At 42.2% G+C, this 19,999-nt stretch overlaps 1 protein-coding gene across 2 annotated transcripts in view; it reads left to right on the top strand.

The window, feature by feature from the left end:
• Positions 1 to 19,999, top strand: part of ATP8A1 (ATPase phospholipid transporting 8A1) — a 220,875-nt gene that overhangs the window by 174,306 nt on the left and 26,570 nt on the right. For both annotated transcript variants that reach the window (XM_040966355.1, XM_040966356.1), the window contains 3 exons: positions 4,376 to 4,437; positions 6,929 to 6,985; positions 7,866 to 7,973. In XM_040966355.1, coding sequence (XP_040822289.1) covers positions 4,376 to 4,437; positions 6,929 to 6,985; positions 7,866 to 7,973 — 227 coding nt within the window. The remainder of the gene's footprint in view (positions 1 to 4,375; positions 4,438 to 6,928; positions 6,986 to 7,865; positions 7,974 to 19,999) is intronic.

Genomic DNA, 19,999 nt, shown 5'->3' with positions numbered 1-19,999 from the left:
CATTTTCCGGAGTACTGGGGCTGACTTTCTGGGTGAGATTTCTAATCTGTTTTTATGTTCATCTTCGAGGATAAACTTTATTTCTGTTCCCTCCAAGGGAGTTATTTTATGCTCTTCTCTTTGAGATAGGGTACCATGGTCTATTTCCCTGACACACGGAAATGATTCTGCAGCCACCTTCGAGAGCAGCTCCCCTCCAGGCTGGAGCGGATGCTGCCACTCTGTCCCAGAGCAGACCTGGCCTTGAGATCTTGGAGGAGACACTCCATCATTGAATGCCTCTGCTCCAAAATGGCTGTCGTGTACCATCCGAAAAGATGTCAGTGCGAAGGATGGGCCAAGCGAACTGTCTCCCCAGTTGGGTGCCCACAGAAAAGAGTGCTGGCTCACTCTAGGTAGCCAAAGGGAACCTTGTAAAATCTAAATCAAGCCAGATGCTGCTTTCCTCAGAACCCCATGAAGACTTGGCTCCTTTAGAACAAAACTCTCACCTCCATTCCCTCCTCAGTCCTCACCAGGGTTTTTCCCCCCCTGTGGTCTCCCTTCAGAAAGGCCCTCCCAGAGGTCACCGATCCAACAGAGCCCCCAACACCTGTCCCACCCAGCCTTGCACTCTGTCCCCTTGTCATCCCCTAGGTCCTCACGACACCTCTCTCTCAGGGTGAGCTCTGCCCCTGTCCTTCATGCTGTCTACAACCTCTTTTACAAACAGAGCCTCAGCAGGGCAGACTATTGGTGACTTTAGTTATATTTGTAGGGCTTGGAACAGTACCTCTTGTCCCATAGGTAGTCAATAAATTGTGTGTGAATTCACAAGAGAGCATGTGAATTACAGAGGACTGCAACTCACGCCCCAGCAGAGACATTAATCTCCTGTGTTTATTAAGCACTCAATAAATTACAACAGTAAATATTTCTCAGTCTTTAGGTCATGGGAATGATGAGAAAAATCTCAGTATTAAGAATACTGACCCAGTAATCCAGGAGAAATACAGTGAGCTTGTTTTTGAGATGCCATTTGTGTACCATAAAACACATCCTCTTGGAGTTTACAACACAAAAAAATTTAGTATATTCACAGACTTATGCAAATGCCACCACTGTCTAATATCAGAACGTTTTCAACACGCTGTAAAGATAACCTACCCCAGGGAACTCATGTGACCTAGCAAACCATTGGTTCGGTTGCCCACAATCCACAATCCCAGCTCCAGCCACAGACTCCAGCTTCCTGCTAATGCATACCCTCAGAGCCTGTAATAATGGCTCAGGTGGTTGGATTGCTGCCATGCAGCTTCAGCCTCCAGCCTGACACAAGGCTGCTGCAGGCATCTGAGAAGCCAGTCAGGGGATAGGAAGCACTGTGTGTGTGTGCATCACTGACTCAAGTAAATTAACAAATAAACTTCTATCTGGGGAAAAAAGTACCCGAGTACCCAAGTAACAGTCTCTATTTCTCTCTCACCCAAATCCAACACCACAGCAACCATTGACTTTTGTGTCTCCGTTGATTTTCCTATTCTTAATATATCATATAATGGAATTATATAGCAGGTGACCTTGCTTTGTCCTTGTTGCAGCATGAATCTGTCTTCCATTTATTTTCTTAGCTGAATGATATTCCTTTGTATACCTGTATTACATTTTTCTTATCTGTCCATCAGTTGGTAGTCATGTAGATTCATTCCACTTTGTGCAGCACAGGGACACTGAAGTCCAGGGTGCAATTCGAGATACCTGGGCCTAAGTCACATTCTCCAGTTAAAATTCATCTTTAAAATGTGAAGTTGGTATAGGCTTGGAAGGCATGACATATGCATTCTGTTAAACTGCTATTTCACCATTCTAAATATAGAAAATTAATAAATAAATAAGCCTACAAATAGCTCAAACCAGCAAGCCTCTAAAAAACTATGGCAACCACAGGCTTTGTTAGGAATTCCCAGGTATCACCACTTCCTGATAAGCAGATCCTTGTGTTTCATGGGAAGCTGCCCAAGGCATCCAATTTCACTGGAAACAGTGCTTGGAGCTGCTGTTCTAGGCATGCTGTAAGAACATGGCTGTAGATTATATAGCTATATATTCATTTATCTTCTCACTTCAGAACATTCTGTAGACCCCTAGAGCACCCACTTCTTTGTTATGACTCATGAGGTCATCACTGCATCATTTCAGGAATTCAGTAACATTGTTAAGACTATCTTTTGGCCCCGTGAGGTAGCCTAGTGGCTAAAGTCCTCACTTTGCCTGTACTGGGATCTCATGGGTGCCAGTTTGTATCCCGACTGCTCCACTTCCCATCCACCTCCCTGCTTGTGACCTGGGAAAGTGGTAGAGGATGGCACAGAACCTTGGGTCTTTTCACCTGTGTGGGAGAGCCTGAAGAAGCTCCTGGCTCCTGGCTTTGGATTGGTTCCGCTCTAGCTGTTGGTTCACTTGGGGAGTGAACCAGCAGGCAGAAGATAATTTTCTCTGTCTCTCCTTCTCTCAATAAATCTCATTGAAATAAAAATTAAAATTAAAATTTTAAAAACATTGTCTTTGTTCCTGCTGATGCAGAAGCAGCAGTGGGGGAGCTACTAGGAACTAAGCTGAAACACTGGTACCACTGTGCCGGTTGTCATTGTCTGTGTCACTGGTGCTCTCCCTTTTCCCTTAGAGATGTCCTTGAAGGAGCCATCAATGCAGTCCCTTCTGAAATCTTCAAACGTGATGTACACGCTCACAAGTCTCTGTGTGGCAAAAAGGGAAGTGTGCATGAAGCACTGTGCATGGTCTGGAGCAACAGGTGTCTCCCGTAACAGCATCCTGTGTGTTGGAGTTGGAGGCAGCACCAGTTCCTTTGAGATTATAGAGTTAACATTGGGAAAGGATCTAGTGCAGAGAGGGCCAACAGATTTTGGTATAACAGAATACCAAATGTTCCTTCACCCAGATTCAGACTCCACACTGGCAAGGAAACCTTTAACAGATTACCTCTATATCTTTAAGAAACAACTTGAGTTTTAATATCATATCAAAGAATATTCACAGTTGACAGAAAGGATTAAGGATTAAAAATCCTCTTCTCCATTCTAACGCTTAGACGTCCCTCATGTACTTGTATGTCAGCCAAAGTAACAGATGAGAATGCAGCTGCCTTCTATTAAACCAGACATTAAGGAGGTTGTAAACATGTAAAGCGATGCCAATCTTCTCTCTAGTATTTTTTGTTGTTGTAATTGTTGGTTTGGGAAAATAGTTGTTTTTTCTGAAAAATTCGTTGTTTAAATGACCATCTCTTGGATTTATAACTGTTATTTTAAGACATGTCAGTACATATTTTTGTTTTAATTTCTAATTCGGTTACCACTGATAGATATAAATCATGTAAACAAAACCTTCTATGGATCTTCAGTAATTTTTCAGCATAAAGAGATCCAAGGAGCAGACAGTGAGAAGGGATGATTTAGCCGAGTCGCGCTGCTCAGACACCATGCGTGGTGCTTCATATCTTGCCTCGTTTTAACTGCCAAACCACATCAAGGCAGTTCCACTCGATCCTGTAAGGAAAGAAACAGTTCCATGGACACTCATTATAAATAATCCAGGACAATGCAGCTTGAGACAGGAACTGTGGGTGGCTGCTCCTGAGAAGCCTGCCCCCAGTCTGCCCCACTCTCCCTGTCTAATCCTGTCCTTCACTAGGCCATTCCTGGATTTTGTACTTCTAGAATAGAATGTGAAAAAGATGGCTGAACATGTTCAGAAATGTCATATAACACAAATCATGGGTTTTTCCACATTTCAATAGTCAACAATTTCATAAGTATTTTTTTATCAGTAGAAATCATTTTGGTTTGCTAGCTATCACTTCCTTCATCAGAAGACACGTTGTTTGAACACTGCTTGGTGTGTCTTAGCCCTATGTGAGTTACTTTTGTGAATCCCTTTTTGGTCTACAATTTTGGCAATGATTTTGTGGAGGGAAAGCAAGAATGATGAGTCCTAACACTTCATCTACATAGGCATATGCAAAGTTCTCTGTTAGAGTTCAGAATGCCTAACCCTGCCTTACAGGCTATAGAATGAAGATTTGCTGGCATAATTAGTTTGATCTATTTGGTTTTTTTCAATCTTGTGAAGGGAGAACTGGTTAACAAGTCAGATTACTTCTTCATGTCAGCTCTTGGATCTGTAATTTATATCCTGGCTTCAGGGGAACTTTGTGGGATTTCTTCCTGCATTTTAAAAACCAGCCTCCTTGCTGGTTCCCTTGTGCATCCCCTACCGCTCTTCTTTGTTCAACATTCTTAAACGAATTGTCTTTGAAAAGATTCTGAGAGATTCTTGGCATTTTCTTCCCTGACCAGCCTTGCTGCTTCTCCCGCAGGTACTGTGTTTGGAAATGGCAAAACCTCTGATTATCTACTGCTGGGGAACTTTGTTTACACGGTGAGTGCCCAGTGCCAGCCCCACAGGTGAAACCAAAGCCCTGCACCTGTGCTCCTTGTGTTTCCTAAGGAAATGTGTGTTTCTGCCTTGACGGATTGTTTGTAGTCCCCTTTAAAAATGAAATAAGATGTCTTGATTTTTAAGGTTTTGAAAGCGTCCTTTGGATTCACTGACTTTTATAGGATGCAAGTTAGTATTGTTTTCAATATTTCCGCCTTTAACTTCCTGTTTTCCCTTTTTACCTTTCCTTTTCCCTTTCCCCTCCATTTTGCTTTACCATCATTATTAAGTGATGACACAGATTGCCAAACTGTTCTTAGGTGTGTATGACCAGGCCTGTGGCCAATGGGCCAGCTCTGTACTGAGCCCCGTGGTCAAGCTCCACGTGAATCCAGCTCTCCTCACCACCACTGAAGACTAAAAGAAGGTTCTGGAACTGTTTTTTCTTGAGAAGTCAAAAGCACTGTGTGACTACTGATGCCTGTCATTCGCACGTTGGGTTTCTAATGGGAGCTTAGTCCAGCCTTCCCCTGTGTAGTGCTGGCCCCATGCGCTGTCCTCCCACTCCTGTGTTGCACCCCCAGCATTGGTAAAAAAGGAAGCTGTTGTAAATATCAAGCAGCTGTCAGTAAGGCTTAGGAAAAACAGTAATATGCTGTTTCAGTATTGAGGAGGTTTTATGATTTGGGCTTTTTTCTTCTTCTTCTTCTTTTCCAATTGAGTTGAAAAGCAGAGAGCCAACAAGATAGAGACATCTGCCATCTGCTGGGTTACTCCCCAAATGCGCATGAAGGTCAGGGTTGGGCCAGGACCTAGGCAGGGAGACAGGAACTCAGTCCCAGTCTGTCTTGTAATTGGTCCCATCCAGTTGAGCTGTCACTGCTGCCGCCCATGGTCTGCACTAGCAGGATGTTGCACTCAGGAGTAGAGCCAGGCGTCAAACCCAGGCACTGCAGCGTGGGACATGCTTTCAGAGCTTGAATCCATGTTTTAACCACTTGACCCAAAAGGAACTCGGTGATAAGAAATTAAGGCCATTACCAAAGGTTAAGACTTTGGCAAGTCAGGGATTTGTTTTCCATTGACATCAAACTATCAAAGTAGTAGAAATAAAATTAAAAATGTATTTTAGGGGATGATATTTCATTCTCACACAACATGGAAGGAAAGACTAAGTGAGTAGATCCTTAGAACAGGCGGAAAAAAATCAGAGCATACATCACAGATGTCTCCTAGGCACACTGTACACCACCCAGGTCTCAGGACAGACTTTTTCTTTCACTTTATGCTAAAGTACATTCCCCATTTTAGAACTCCTTGTACTTTATGCTAATTAATATTTACATTTGCATAACTTTTATTTCTACAGTCTTATTTCTACAGATAACAGCCGTAACTTTCCATTCAATAGCTTGCTAAGAAATCTCAGCTGTCATCCTTAAAATTAAGTTTACAACTTCACAGAGCAGTGTCTCAACTTATCCCAAGTACAGAGCCTTAAAGTGCCTTGAAGTAGGACCAGGCACCCACCCTAGGCAAACATCCTATTTGTCTCCACAAACTCCTGCCAGTGCCGGAGAACCCGCCCCTCTTGACCACTACTAACATTATTTAGAATTTGGCCATTAGTTGTAAATAGATTATAATAGGCAACACTCCAGTGTTAGGCACTCTTCCAGGTGGCTTCTCTTCAGTATTGTGATCTCAAACAAATTAGCCACCCTATGACACTGATGAGCTTTATCAGTCCCAGATTGCTGAACAAAGTGCTGAGACACAAAGAGGTAAAGTAATTGGTTCCTTAAACAAGAGAGCTAGTAAATAATAGAGTCTTAAATACAGGTAGTGGAACTGCAGAGCAGGTGTGAGAAACGAAGCACACTGCAGGATAGGAAGCATAGAGAAGTTCCGCCAGCTCTGGGCACTCTCTATCAGAATTATTAACATAGCCACCGAGTATATGTGTGTAATTCAGGGGTAATGGGCTCCTCACCTACTCATCAGGGTATTAGGCAAGTAAAGTCCTGGAGTGTTTAGATGTCTTAACATCCAGCTGTTTTGCTTTTATAGCTTATCTTTGGAATTCAGAAAGTTGGGCTTATGCTTTGAAAGAGGTTTTAAAAATGAAGTTAAAGTAAGCTTGAAAAGCCAAGTGAATGCAGACGTGGACTTTGTGCTACTATTCATGAATTGTACAGAAAGGCAGGCAGAGACAGACCCAGGAACATCGTGGGTGGATTCCGGCAGAGAAGGTGAGGAGGAGCAAAGAGGGCAGAGGGAGGTCTGTGCTGTGAGGGGCAGTTACCACTGTTCCCAGGCCTGACGGGACCTCCCAGCCAACTCCCTGGCTTCTCTGGACATACAGAGCAAGCAGAGAATAATCCACCGGCCTCATGGCTCAGTTCAAAGCCACCTGTTGTTTATATAGCTCAGGCATTTAATCAACTATCATATTTATATAATAAGATAACATTTTTATCTTCTGTTGCAGTTTGTTGTGATAACTGTGTGCTTGAAAGCTGGACTGGAGACATCATACTGGACATGGGTAAGAGAGTCCTGATCACAGCCAAGAAATGTCATATTCACTTAAGTGTTCTACCCACATATTTTATTGTTTTTCAGCCTAACTTGATAACTCTGCCCTCGTCTACTTGGGGGAGAAATGGCTGCCTAGAGATTTTAATGCAAAAATACCAAGTTAAACAAAATATATCATCACAAGCCTTCTTGGAGCTTTTAATATGTTAGTGTATACTCTGAATATTCCAGGAAAGTAGGAAGACCTTCATACTTGAGTATGAATCTCTTTTCGGAGATAGACCTAAACTGGCACTCTGTTAAAAATTCATGGGAAAATGACTCAGAAGACTAACAACACTAGCAAAATATTTATCTTTAGATATGTATAAATGCTCAGTCTGGATTAAAAAGTTTCATTTTTAGATTTGATTGTTGTGCTGTATGTCCATATCCAAGTATGGAAACCCAGCAAGCAAAAGAAGAGTTTGACACTCAGGCCAGAGTGACACAGGAGGCTTGGGTTTGACCATGATCAGTGTACAGATGATAGCCACACAAGTGTCAAGAATCTTTCAGTGAGAGCATGCATAGCAAAACTGGAGGAGGCCTACAGGGAGTAAGAGACACAAAAGATAAAAGTGAGAGAACAAAGAAAGCAGGATTCGTTCTAAATTCCAGAACCACAGAGGTCATCGCCATTGTGGAAGAGATGTCCCCTTAATGAAAGATCTAGTTTGTCTTTAAAAATATGCATGCCATTTTAGAATTCTGTCAAGGTTGTATGGAAAATCCAGTAGATAATGCCTTTATGGTTCTACTAGATCATGGACGAAGGTGTGCATGTTCCACTGGTGTTAGTGTTCTCTGTACCAACAGACCGGTGACAAGTATTTCCTTCTTCACAGTTCAGCCACATAGCAATCTGGGGCAGCATCGCGCTCTGGGTGGTGTTTTTTGGGATCTACTCATCACTGTGGCCTGCCGTCCCGATGGCCCCTGACATGTCGGGGGAGGTAAGTGTACTCGTCCCTTGTGATCCAGCAAGATTAGAAATGAGTGTTCACCAATAACCCAAAATCCTCTGCAGCGAGTCTCCATTCTGCTGATTTACAGTAACACTGTTTCTCACCATTTCAAAGCTAGTTTCAAATCCTACAAGGGAGAGTGATAAATCTTTGAGAGAATATTGTAAACTTGGATGTTTTATTTAATTCAACTGATCCTTTGCTAGACCTAGCTGGGACAGTAAAATGTGGATTTAAAGGTTGAGTCAGGTAAAAATGAGCCAGAGAAGGTTCCATTGGAAAAGTCAGACTGTAAATCTAGAAATACACTTTAAATAAAAGAATTGGGGAAAAGTTGCATTTCTGTCTTCAGGACAGTCTATCTTTTCTTCTATTATCTCTTATGCTAAAGAAAAGTCTGCTGCCACTGGATTAAATGCATTCTTCAACTTCTCTCTATGATACCGGCTTGGTTTTCATCTTAGAAGAATTAGGGCATCTGACATTTCAGCCTTATCATAGCCCATTTGCAGTTCTGTCTCAGTTTCTTGTTACATGGGGAGGGATTGAGTTATTGGGTGCTCATGGGAGTGTGTCAAAAGATCTCCTTTCCTTCAGAGGAGAGTGCAGCAGTAGGCTAGTTTATGATTTCAGTTGCAGGAAATTTGACATAAAATGTATAAAGGAAAATGTGGAAAGCATTTCAGGATTTCCTGTGACCTCACAGTAACTTGCAAATCAAGGTAATATGAGCCCTGTTACAGTACATTGTTTAACCACAGTCGCAGGAACTGTTTCCAGTGGTTTCCTTGCATTTGTTGCCCCCAAGTACTGCCTGAGTACCTTTCACTTTGGACAGTCTGCTTTATAGATCATGTTCGTGAAATGTTATCTGACAGCATCCTGCTTTTTATAAATTAGCTGAATACAGACACATTTTTAAAAATGTTTGTGGTTAAATTTATTAGAAAGACATTATATACTATTAGAGTGAAACCAGACATATCAGGGAGAAAATACTTCCTTCCACCAAAAGGGAAGGTTTTTTTTGGAAACGTATCCTGTAAACTCAAAAATTCATGGCAGGTATTTTAAGGGGCAGAGTATGAGAACTGTGACTGCATCCCCTCCTTACTTTGGTTTTTGAGTTTTTCCTGAAGAAATAAAATCAAAGAATTCACAAGTACACAGACACACACACTTGTCCCTAAGTGTCATTGAGTTGTTGATCCCAGGACCCCTTGAGGCTGTCCAATACCAAGGAAAGTTGGTCTCATAAAGACATCTTTGCATTATTACCTACACACATCTTCCCACATACTTTAAATAATTCTCGATTACTTATAATAACCAATGTGATGTAAAGACTATGTAAATAGTTGCTATTTTGTGTTATTCAGGGAATAATGACAGAGGGGAATATCTCTATGTGTTCAGATGCATATTGTTTTCAAATATTTTCCATCTGCTATTGGTTGCATCTTTGGATGCCAAACCCAGGGATACAGAGAGCTGATCGTGCAGGGTGTGTATGTATGCAAGCACGTGAGAGAGTTGTTATATGAAAACATATGAAAAAGCCAGTTCCATTTTCTGCTTTATTTGATGTCCTCTGTCCAATTGGACTGACTCTCCAAGGTCAATTCTGCCTGATATCTTTTTCATTAGACCTGAGTCTTTACTTCATTTTACTTTATTTCTTAGTGTTTATTTTATCTTCAAAATGACTAACGCTAAAGATTTTGAAACCCAGATAGTTTAAACAACTATTGCCAACAGGCTTGATGACAAGAACTGAGTTTCTGACCACCTACTTCTAAGACAAGTGTGAAGTTTGCCTGGCTTTTTGCCAACCAAATATAATTCTAGCCTTGCATATGGAATTCCCTGTATTACCCAAACACAAAACCTAATACTGCCTCTTGAGATTTGTGGTGATGCTGTGTTTAATTCACAGTGAAATGAATGTCAGTACTCCATCACATTTCTGTCCGTTTCATATACAGTGGGAAGTGACAACAGAGGTCCTCTTTCTTGTTGTTTTATTACTACTGCTATTTTGAATGTAGTGTTTCCATAACTGGTGCTCCGTTGGAAATATAAAGAATGAATTTAATCAGCTATAAGTTTTACAACCTTGTTTGGAATATGTCTGTTTAATGCATTCATAGAAAATAATAGTACTTTAAATTTATGTATTTTCATGCTTGCAGCACATTTAGGGGAGGGGTATAAATGGGCCTCAGAAGAACTCCAAAATAACAGTGTAATAAGAATATCCTTTAAATTCTGAAGTACAGATTCACAATTTCTTTGGAAACATGGTAATAATTTTTAATATTTTTATGATAGCTATAGGGTGAGTAGTTATGTTACGTTACAATCCCATCAATTGCAGGAAGTGACTACTCTTTGGCTTATGGTTTTATAACCCTAGCATTCTATGCTCAGTCAAGGATATAACCAGATACATGCAGATGTGCACACGTATATAATCATGTACTTACACATATGCTTGCATATATGACAGATTCATCTGGGTTCAGTATTTAGATAGATCAGTATGCTTGAGGATCTTCAAAAACCATGAAAACTGCACACTCTGAAGAAAGTATGCATGAATTTCAAAAAATATTTGCACCAAAATATGCTTTATTTATTTTTATAGTATTTGAGAGGCAGGGACACAGAGAATGTCCATTCCCCGGTCCAGTCTCCAGATACCCGTAAGAACCAGGGCCAAACCAGGCAAGCGCTGAGAGCAAGGAATTCAGCCTTGGTCTCCCATGTAGGTGGCAGGGACCCAGCTGCTTGAGCCATCCCCTGCTGCTTCCCAGTTCTAATCAGGAGGGAGCTGGGCTTGGGAACTGGAATTTGTACATGAAATACAATTCTAAGTACTCCAGGATGGATACAGGCATCCTAAGCATTAAGCAAAATGCCCACCACAGACTTCAAGTGAAGTGATTCCATTTCCCACAAAGTTTTTGAAACGGATGGGTGTATAGTTAAATAGATATGATGTTTGTGTATATTTGTGGCCAGATAAATTAGAGTTTACTTATTCATCGTTTTTATTTCAGAGCAATATATATTGCATATCTGTCACATATTACTTATACTGCTGTATTGCTGTAGCCCCAACATATAGATAAATGTCTACAACCAATTATATTGACATGGGTTGTGTGGTCCATATAATGAACATAACCTGAGCAACCCCCAGAATTTGCTATTCCACAGTATTTCCAACGTAGAGTGCTGATAACTTTGTCAACACCACTAATAAGTCATGCATACCTAATCCAGAGTCCATACCAGTAAGTTTGATTGCCTTTTATGTAAGTATATTTTGTTGCCGAAAAGCTTAATAAAGACCAGTTAAAATGGCACATCATAGAAGTGGAATACACTGAAAATAGCAACCCTCAATCTCTTTTCCACTCCAGGAAGAATTTTAGAGGATGACTTCGTGTCACCCTTGCACTGTGTGGTTTCATGGGAAAATGATCCATGAATAGAGTTTTCAGGAAGACAGCCAGGTCTGAGAAGATTGGCCATGGCAATGGTGCCCAACACATAGTGCACACTTACTGTATCCCAGGCTCTAAGTACTTTGTATCTGTTTGAAAGCATTTATCAAGGTTCTTGTGTGTGGCAAGCAGTGTTCCAGGCATTGGAGATTCAGTGCTGAGCAAAGCAGGCAGATTGCCACATGCTATCCTTCAACTCAAGATTCTAGTGGAAAGAGATAGCCTGTAGGACTGAGATCTTTGGAAGGATGTAAGTGCAGTGGGGCAGAGTACTGCGGGCGGGGAGCCGCTGTGCCCCATAGAGCCTCAAATATCTGCTGGGCTCAGGTGAAGAGGCAGCAGAGGGGCAGGAGGAGACATGGGACACTCACTGTTGTGTGTCAAACCACTCTGATTATTGCAGAAAACTAGGAAGGTGGTTTGTATGGTGCCTTGGGCCAGGAGGGCTGCAGTGGTGAAGCGTGGTCAGGCAGTGGATGGAATCTGGTGGGAAAGTCACCAGGACATGCAAACAGTTTGCGCGAGAGGAGGAAAAGGACAAGGAGTCAAAATGTGCTATGAGAGTCAGGAAGATGTACTTGTCATAAAGTCACTTGCTCCTCACAAGCAAATGTGTTCAAATTACCATGTTACAGAGGGGTAAACTGAGGCAGGGATACACAAAATATCTTGTCAGATATAGAGATAAAATTGTGACTTGGAAGGCTGATCTTCTGTTCTAGATGCTGCCCTGAATATCAAGATTTCCCATGGCAGAAATGGATGCTGGTTACATTTAGCTGTTCCTTCCGGTGCTGCTCGGGGATGGGCTGGCACCACCAGCAATGCCTTCGAAGTGCTTTATGTACTCTGTGCTCCTGAGGGTGACCTACAGTCCCTAAGATGGGGCTTCTCTGTTCTTCTTTAGCTGTGTTCTCTTCAGAGCAACAGTTTCAGTATTGCCCTAGTTAGCAGAACCTCAGGGTACAAAATATACAAATTAGGCAGCTTGACAGGTACAAGTTCCTGTGGCTATATTCAGCCAGGTGCAGTTTCACACGTAGATCAGCATCTTATGGTCACCTTGACTCATCATGGCAGCATCCCTCTGAAGACAGAACCATGTCTCATTAATGAAGGGGAATCTCCACTCACCTACAAGGCAAGGAAAGACGAGCAGTACCTACTATGTAACCACTGTGTCCCTCAGGCACTATTTTGATGCCAGGTGTCCTTGTTTTGGTTAACCCTGTATTACAGCCCATTGTGGTAAGCAGAACAACAGCTAGGGATTCAGAGAACTCAACACACATTTCTTTGAAAATCTCCCAGTTCCTATTAATAGCCTGAGGAATGCAATGCCTGCTAATTAGGACCCAGTGCCCTTCGTCTCTCTTGGAAGAGCTCTTTCCTGTGCTGCTGCAATCATCTTCCTGGCCTTGAGTTGATCTGCTACATCCCAGATTACCTGAGGCCTTGATCAATTTGTTGTAAGTTAGATGTGCTCCTGTCTCTTTCTAAATGTGTCCTGAGCAACAGGCATTTGGTCTAACAGCTGGGACACTGGTTGGGTTGCCTGTGTCCAACATCAAAGTGCCCAGGATTATTGCGTGCTTCCGACTCATGCCTCTGGCTCCCTGCTGATGCGCAGCCTAGAAGGCAGCAGGTGATCTCTGTGAGAGGCCCAGAATAAGTTTCCGACTTCAGGCTGACCTAGCCCTGGCTATTACACACTGTGGAAAATGTATCAGCAGTTGACACCTTCGATGCTTCCTCTTAACAGCAATATTAGCAAGAGTAATATCTACCTTATTACTCATGAAATGTTGGGCCTCATGCAATAGCCTAGTGGCTAAAGTCCTCCCCTTTCTTGTGCCAGGATCCCATATGGGTGCCGGTTCTAATCCTGAAGCCCCACTTCCCATCCAGCTTCCTGCTTTTGGCCTGGGAAAGCAGTTGAGGACGGCTCAAGGACTTGCAACCCTGCACCCATGTGGGAGATCCGATTTTTTCTTTCCCCTCGACGATGGCTTTCCTCCCAGCCTTATCAGCCTTAAAGGTTTAAAGCTTACTGCCATGGGGCTAAGTACTCACTTCCACCTGGTTGGGAATAATGCAGTCTATTCTGTGCAGACAGCATTTCTGTCTTTAGCTGCTATCTTCAAGCACATTTTTCTCATGAATCAGGGGTTCAGTCCATACCTTCCCTTCTTTCAACTCATTGTACTTGCATGAAGTTACTGCACAGCTGGTCCCTACAGGAATGAGAGCAGGCTGCATTTGCTGCAGCCACAGGCAGTCTCGGCGGTTCCCACCGCCGTTGGTGGGCAGGGCGTTCCCGTTTGGGAAACATTCCTTCCTGGAGTTTTGTACTTTGTTTCCATTGTAGTGATTGTACATTGCTGCCCACAGTCATGATCCAAATCCTAACGATTAACAAGTCTCCCTGTGCCACAAATTACTGTGATATTTTACTGTGAAAAGGGGATGATGACGTTTAGAAGAGGGAGGTGCAGGCTATACGAAGGGAGACAGTTTGGTGGAAAATACAACCAGAAAGTATGTAGGAAAGGAAAATAACGAGTGTGACCAGCTTCCTCCCTCTCACAAATGTGGTTGTGATTTAAGAGAACTTTTTTTCAGATACGACTTGTATTTTTTCACACCAGTACAACAATTTATGAGGCAGGCTGGGCCCTGGGGAGAATTGCTATGTTGTATAAACACATGCTAGCCTGCTTGCCCAACTGGTCTGAGTGAGGGGCTTGGGTACATATACACATATATGTATTTTTACTCTCCAGAAGAAAATCTTTCAGCCAAAATAATTAATAAACTAGGTTCAAATATTAAAAAGAAAACAAGCCACACCAAGGATCATTTCATGTCAGGATTAATACCAGAAGCTTAGTATCAGCAAACTTCTGAATTTATCGTGGCATTGCAGACACACACCATAAAGACCTTGCAGCACCATCTGTTTCTGCTCGCCCCAGCCTCAGGGATCCATAAAACTACTGAAGGAAATTGAAGTGAAGGAACAAGCATGTGTTTTACAGAATTTCAGATCTCTTGATTGAGGTTGGTAAAATCTCTCTGAAAAACAATAAAAAATCTTTGTCAAGCCCTTTGGAGTCACCCCCATAGGAACAGCATTAATAAACTACATTAGCAATGGGTTATTTTTTTCCCCAAATGGTGCTGTTGCCTATTTTATCCAACATAACAAATGACTTTTCATGTGATAAATTTCTTGGTTGAAATGATCTTTCTTTATCCAATTTTAATTGCCTAGATAGCATGTAATAACGCATTGACCATAACATCAGCCTCTGTGCACGGGGTGGAACAGTGTTTTGATATGACAGAGTTATGACCAGTATTACTATATGTAGCCTGGTGGCCTAGAGGAGCAACTGCCCTAACCTGATTGCAAGCCCATCCAGTAAAACTTGTCATCGATCCCAGTCCTCACACCCCTGGCAGTAAATGAGACAGGAGGACTTCACAGTTCTCAAAGAAGCAGGCTGTATGACGCTCCCAAGCCCTCTTTCCAAAGAGAAGGATGTAGAGAAATAGTGAGGTGTGATGTAATGTGATGTAATGAATGTAATCACGACTCAGGACGTTGGTGCTCACTGCAGAGGTCTCATTAGATCTGGGTGAGGACCAATGTTGCTTTCTGTAAACAGTGCATCTTCTCCCATAATACGCAGCACATGTCTAGTGTGTCTTGGGTGTCTAGTGGGTGCCAGGCTGTGTACAAGGCATGGGAAGATGCAGTGATGACTGAAACTGGTCTTTGCCCACAAGAATCTCAATGCTAGTGAGGGGGCATTAATGTCCATAGAAATAGGGAATGTCACGGTATGCCAAGAGGCTGCAGCAGTGAGCAAGGCAAGAACGCTGAGTGAAACCAGCTCTTTGTTGTTATTGTTGTTAAGTTTGGTTAATTTTTTATTGGAAAGCCAGATATACAGAGAGGAGGAGAGACAGAGAGGAAGATCTTCTGTCCAGTGATTCACTTCCCAAGTGGCCACAACGACCGGAACTGAGCTGATCTGAAGCTAGTAGCCAGGAGCTTTTTCTAGGTCTCCCACGTAGGTGCAGGGTCTTAAGGCTTTGGGCCATCCTCTACTGCTTTCCCAGGCCACAGGCAGGGAGCTGGATGAGATACAGGGCTGCCAAGATTAGAACCGGTGCCCATATGGGATCAGAGCACGTGTAAAGCAAGGACTTTAGCCACTAGGCTACCACGCTGGGCCCAAAGGCAGCTCTTTTTATAAGACAGATTTTAGTTGTTTTCCTGTGAGTCAATTTGTCATCAAATTCATTCTTTCATTCCATAGATATGTGTTAAAGGCTTAATCAATGTCCAGCACTGTTTCAGGTTGATTGCACAGGATCTCCATTGCAGTTCAGATTAAGAGAACCAGGGAATAGGAAAGAGAAGCAATTAATAAGCTGGGTAACCAAAGATCAATGAGTAAAGATCATTTTTACAAAGTGATAAGAAGGAAAAGGATGGGCCCAGCACATTAACCTGGTGGCTAAAGTCCTCACCCTGCTTGCGCCAGAATCCCATATAGGTGCTGTTTCATATCCTGGCTGCTCCGCTCCCCATCCAGCTCCCTGCTTAGGACCTGTGGAAGCAGTAGGGGACGGCCCAAATTCTTGGGAAACTGCACCTGTGTGAGAACCTGGAAGAAACTCCTGGTTCCTGGCTTTGGATTAGTTCATATCCTGCTGTTGTGGCCCCTTGTGCAGTGAACCAGCAAATAGATCTCTCTGTGTCTCTCCTGTCTCTGTAAATCTGACTTTCCAATAAAAAAGAAAATAAATAAAATCTTTTTTCAAAAAAGAAGAAGAAGGAAAAAGAATAATGAGATAGGGAACCGGGCTGTTACGGGAGTTGTGGGAAGTTTTTGGGCAATGTGTGTGTATTTGAAGATGGGACAGTTAAGCTGAAACTTAAACAATGCAGGGATAACTGACGTCTGAAGAACTACTCAGGTTCAAGGAACAGCAGATACATATCTTCTAAGATACGAGTGAGCCTTCTGTTAAATAGAGAGAGAAATTCCAGTGTGACTGGAGCAAGCACTATGAGATAAATTCAGAGAGGTGAATATGAAGTGGACCCCCATGCAAGCCCAGATCCTAACTCATGAGACCTAGCATTTGAATGGCCTGCCAAGGATGCTACCAGAAATAGTGGCAAATGATACTGTGTGTTGTACAAAAATACTTGTGATAGGAGATGATGCTTGTATTTCATAATATATTAAGAAAAATGAGTCAACAGTGAGTTCTCAGTTATCACTCTAACTCCCTAGCATTTACCATCCAAAGTTAGATATTTTATGGCATATTTTCCTAGCAGTAAGAGAGAAAAGTAGCTTTGTATTAACTATGGATTAAACAAGATGAGGAGTTACTTCATTCTCGTGTAAGAGCCACGTGGGAAACAGGCATTTCACAACTGCTAGAACAGCTGCACAGTCATCAGAGTCCAATATCTTCTTTTTCCACCCCACCAACCTTAGTGTCATTCCTTAGTGGGTGTAAAATGGATGCCCAAAGCCTTGGAAACATGCACCCACATGGGAGATCCAGAAGAAGCTCCTGTCTCCTGGCTTCAGATGGGCTCAGCTCCAGCCATTGTGAACCTTTGGGGAGTGAACCAGCAGATGGATGATCTTTGCTTCTGTCTCTTCTTCTCTCTGTAAATCTGCCTTCCAATGAAAATAAAATATCTTTTAAAAAAATAATGGCTGCCCAAACACTAGTCCTTTTACTGAACTTCCAGCCAACGAAAGAAGGAAAGATTAACCTGTTCTAAATCACCTACCTTTCCAACACAGATCGCATTAGCCAAATCATAAGCAGAGGTCCCATCTGGCTGCAAAGAGAAGTCAACAGAAATGTAGTCTTTGAGCTGAAAGACCAAGTATAAAGCCAAGGATCAATTAATTTCATATAAGAAGATGGGAGGGGAGGGTAAGACATGGACTGCAAGTAACTACAAGTCTCAGCCATGGAAGTCAGTAACTTTTCTATATGAGACATATAAAGCTTTTATGTAAGAAATTTTCAAGAAATTCATGGAAGTTATGTATCATGAAAAACTGCACAAATTTCAAAGATTTGGTGCAAAAAATAAACTTGTTCTGACGTATTATAGCATGTCTGAATAGGATCTAATTTAAAGCGATGAGAAGAAGAATTCAGTCTGGGGGGGAAAAAAAGCCCTTATCAGCACAACATGAATTCTGCTAAAATTGAAGCAAGAACTAACATCACATTGATGGCAAAGCCTGGGTGGAAGAATGGTGAAATCACTAAAGCTTTATGGGGAACAGGTGTTTAGCACAGCAGTTAAGGGTGCCGCTTGGAATGACCTGCATCCTATATCATGGTGTCAGGACTGGATTTCTGACTCTGATGACTGTGGAGTCCTGATTCTAGCTTCCTGCTAATGCTCTGGGAGGCAGCAAGTGATGGCTTAAGTGGGTCCCTGAAGCCCATGTGGGACACCTGGATTGAGTTCCTGCTCCTAGAATCAGCCTGACCCATCCTGGGCTGTTGTAAGCATTTGAAAAGCGAGGCAACATATAGGAGATTAATTCTCCTTCTTTTCCCTACCTGCCTCCTTGCTTCCCACGCCCCTCAAAAAAATAATACCTCAAATAAATAGCAATTTCCAAATGGATAATTGATCTTAAGAAGGACTTTGACAGTGATGATGACAGATTCCATCATGGCAGGTCATGCCTTCCACACCAGATTTCAAGGAAAAATTAATTTTGTCAGTGTCCCAATTTAAGAAGACCAATAATTCAGAATAATAGCCCACGCCACAGACATCTCAGTGCACAAATGTGCTGGAACAAACGAAGGTGTACAATAGCTGCCAAAAATGTTGCAGCCACATTGGCTGCAATCAATAGCATAGTTTTCAATGAAAATTTTAAGGAGAATCAAGCTTCTGCAACGTTTATCGGAAAAATCGTAACAAGAGTATGCATGACTTTATCAAAACAATCCTGAAGACAAAGTACGATCAAAGCAATAGCTACAAAGGGTGGAATTGGCCCAGTCAAAGCCAAAGTGGCCCTGAAGAGCAGAGGTCAGGACAGCTGTCATTTGGAATACTCAGGACATTTTGTAAATTGACATTGTGGAGGTCCAAAGAGAAGTAACATCTTACTCGGACAGTGTTTTGTGAGAGTTAGTGAACACTAGCAGAAAAACACCCAGGAACGCTTCATCAGAGTCCCTCACTGTGAAATGCCTCCGATCATTCCTCTCAGCAGCAAGGGAAATTTTATGAAAGAGTTTCAATGGAAAAATCACGGGGCATGGCTCTTCTCAGCTTCCTTCCACTTCCTACTCTACCAAGTGTTCAAAGGGCACCCATTTTTGTTTAGTTAATAATAAAAGAAAGACTACATTGACATGGCTAGATTCCCAATATCCCCAACTCTGACGGATAGACCATTCTGGTGCCATTGCTTACAAACATGTCTTGAATTTGGCAGAACTTGTGTTGGAAAGTTGAACATATTTTAATGAACTTTTTTAATATATTGGAATGTCAGAGTTACAGAGAGTAGGAGAGATACAAAGGTCTTCATCTGCTAGTTCACTCCCCAAATGTCTGCACCCAGGAGTAAGCCAGAAGTCTGGAATTCCATCAATCCCTGTTGGATTCAGGGGCTGAAGCCCATGAGTCATCTGCTGCTGTTTTCCCAGGCACATAAGCAGAAAGCTGGATCAGAAGTCCAGCAGCTGGAACGTGAACCACCACCCAAATAAGTTATCAGTGTTACAAACAATATACCTTGTTTGCCACAATGCCAGGCCCATATACATTTTTTACTTTCAATTTTTAATTCTGTTTTTCCAATGGACTTTCAGAATCCTCTTATGTGTCTTTCATAAGGGGATCATAAGCTTAGTGCTTGATGAAGTTGTAAGGCTTTTGGAGGTCATTTCTTGGTGAGTGTTATGGTAGAGTAGGTTAAGTTCTTACTTGGAATGCCGATATCTCCTATCAAATGCCTGGATTCAGTTCTTGCCTCTGCTTTCAATTCGGCCTCCTGCTATCCACGTGGTATACAGCAGGTGCAGGCCCAAAGTATTTGGATCCCTAATACCCATATGAGATAGCCAGGCCTGTGACTTCAGCCTGGCCCAGCAAAAGCTGTTGGAAGCATTGAGGAAGTGAATCAGTACAATGTATCTATTTCTCTTTCTCTCTCTCTCTCTCTCTCTCTCTCTCTCTCTCTCTCTCTCTTTCTCTTTCTCTTTCTCTCTCTTCTCCTCCTCCTCACCTCTCTTTCAAATAAATAAAACTTAAAAAAAAATCATCTCCTTTAGCCTTGATATACAGGCCATTGTGTTTTACAACTTCAGTTACTAGTAATCAAATAATCAATGCTGTATGATATGGTTTTCAAAGAGATGAAATACAGAAACATTACAGAAGTATAAAAACTTATATGACAAATAAATGTATTT

Source organism: Ochotona curzoniae, unplaced genomic scaffold, assembly GCF_017591425.1.
Source record: "Ochotona curzoniae isolate NIBS_2020 unplaced genomic scaffold, NIBS_Ocur_1.0 scaffold_4505, whole genome shotgun sequence".
NCBI lineage: Eukaryota > Metazoa > Chordata > Mammalia > Lagomorpha > Ochotonidae > Ochotona > Ochotona curzoniae.
This window is presented reverse-complemented; position numbering and strand designations above follow the sequence as displayed.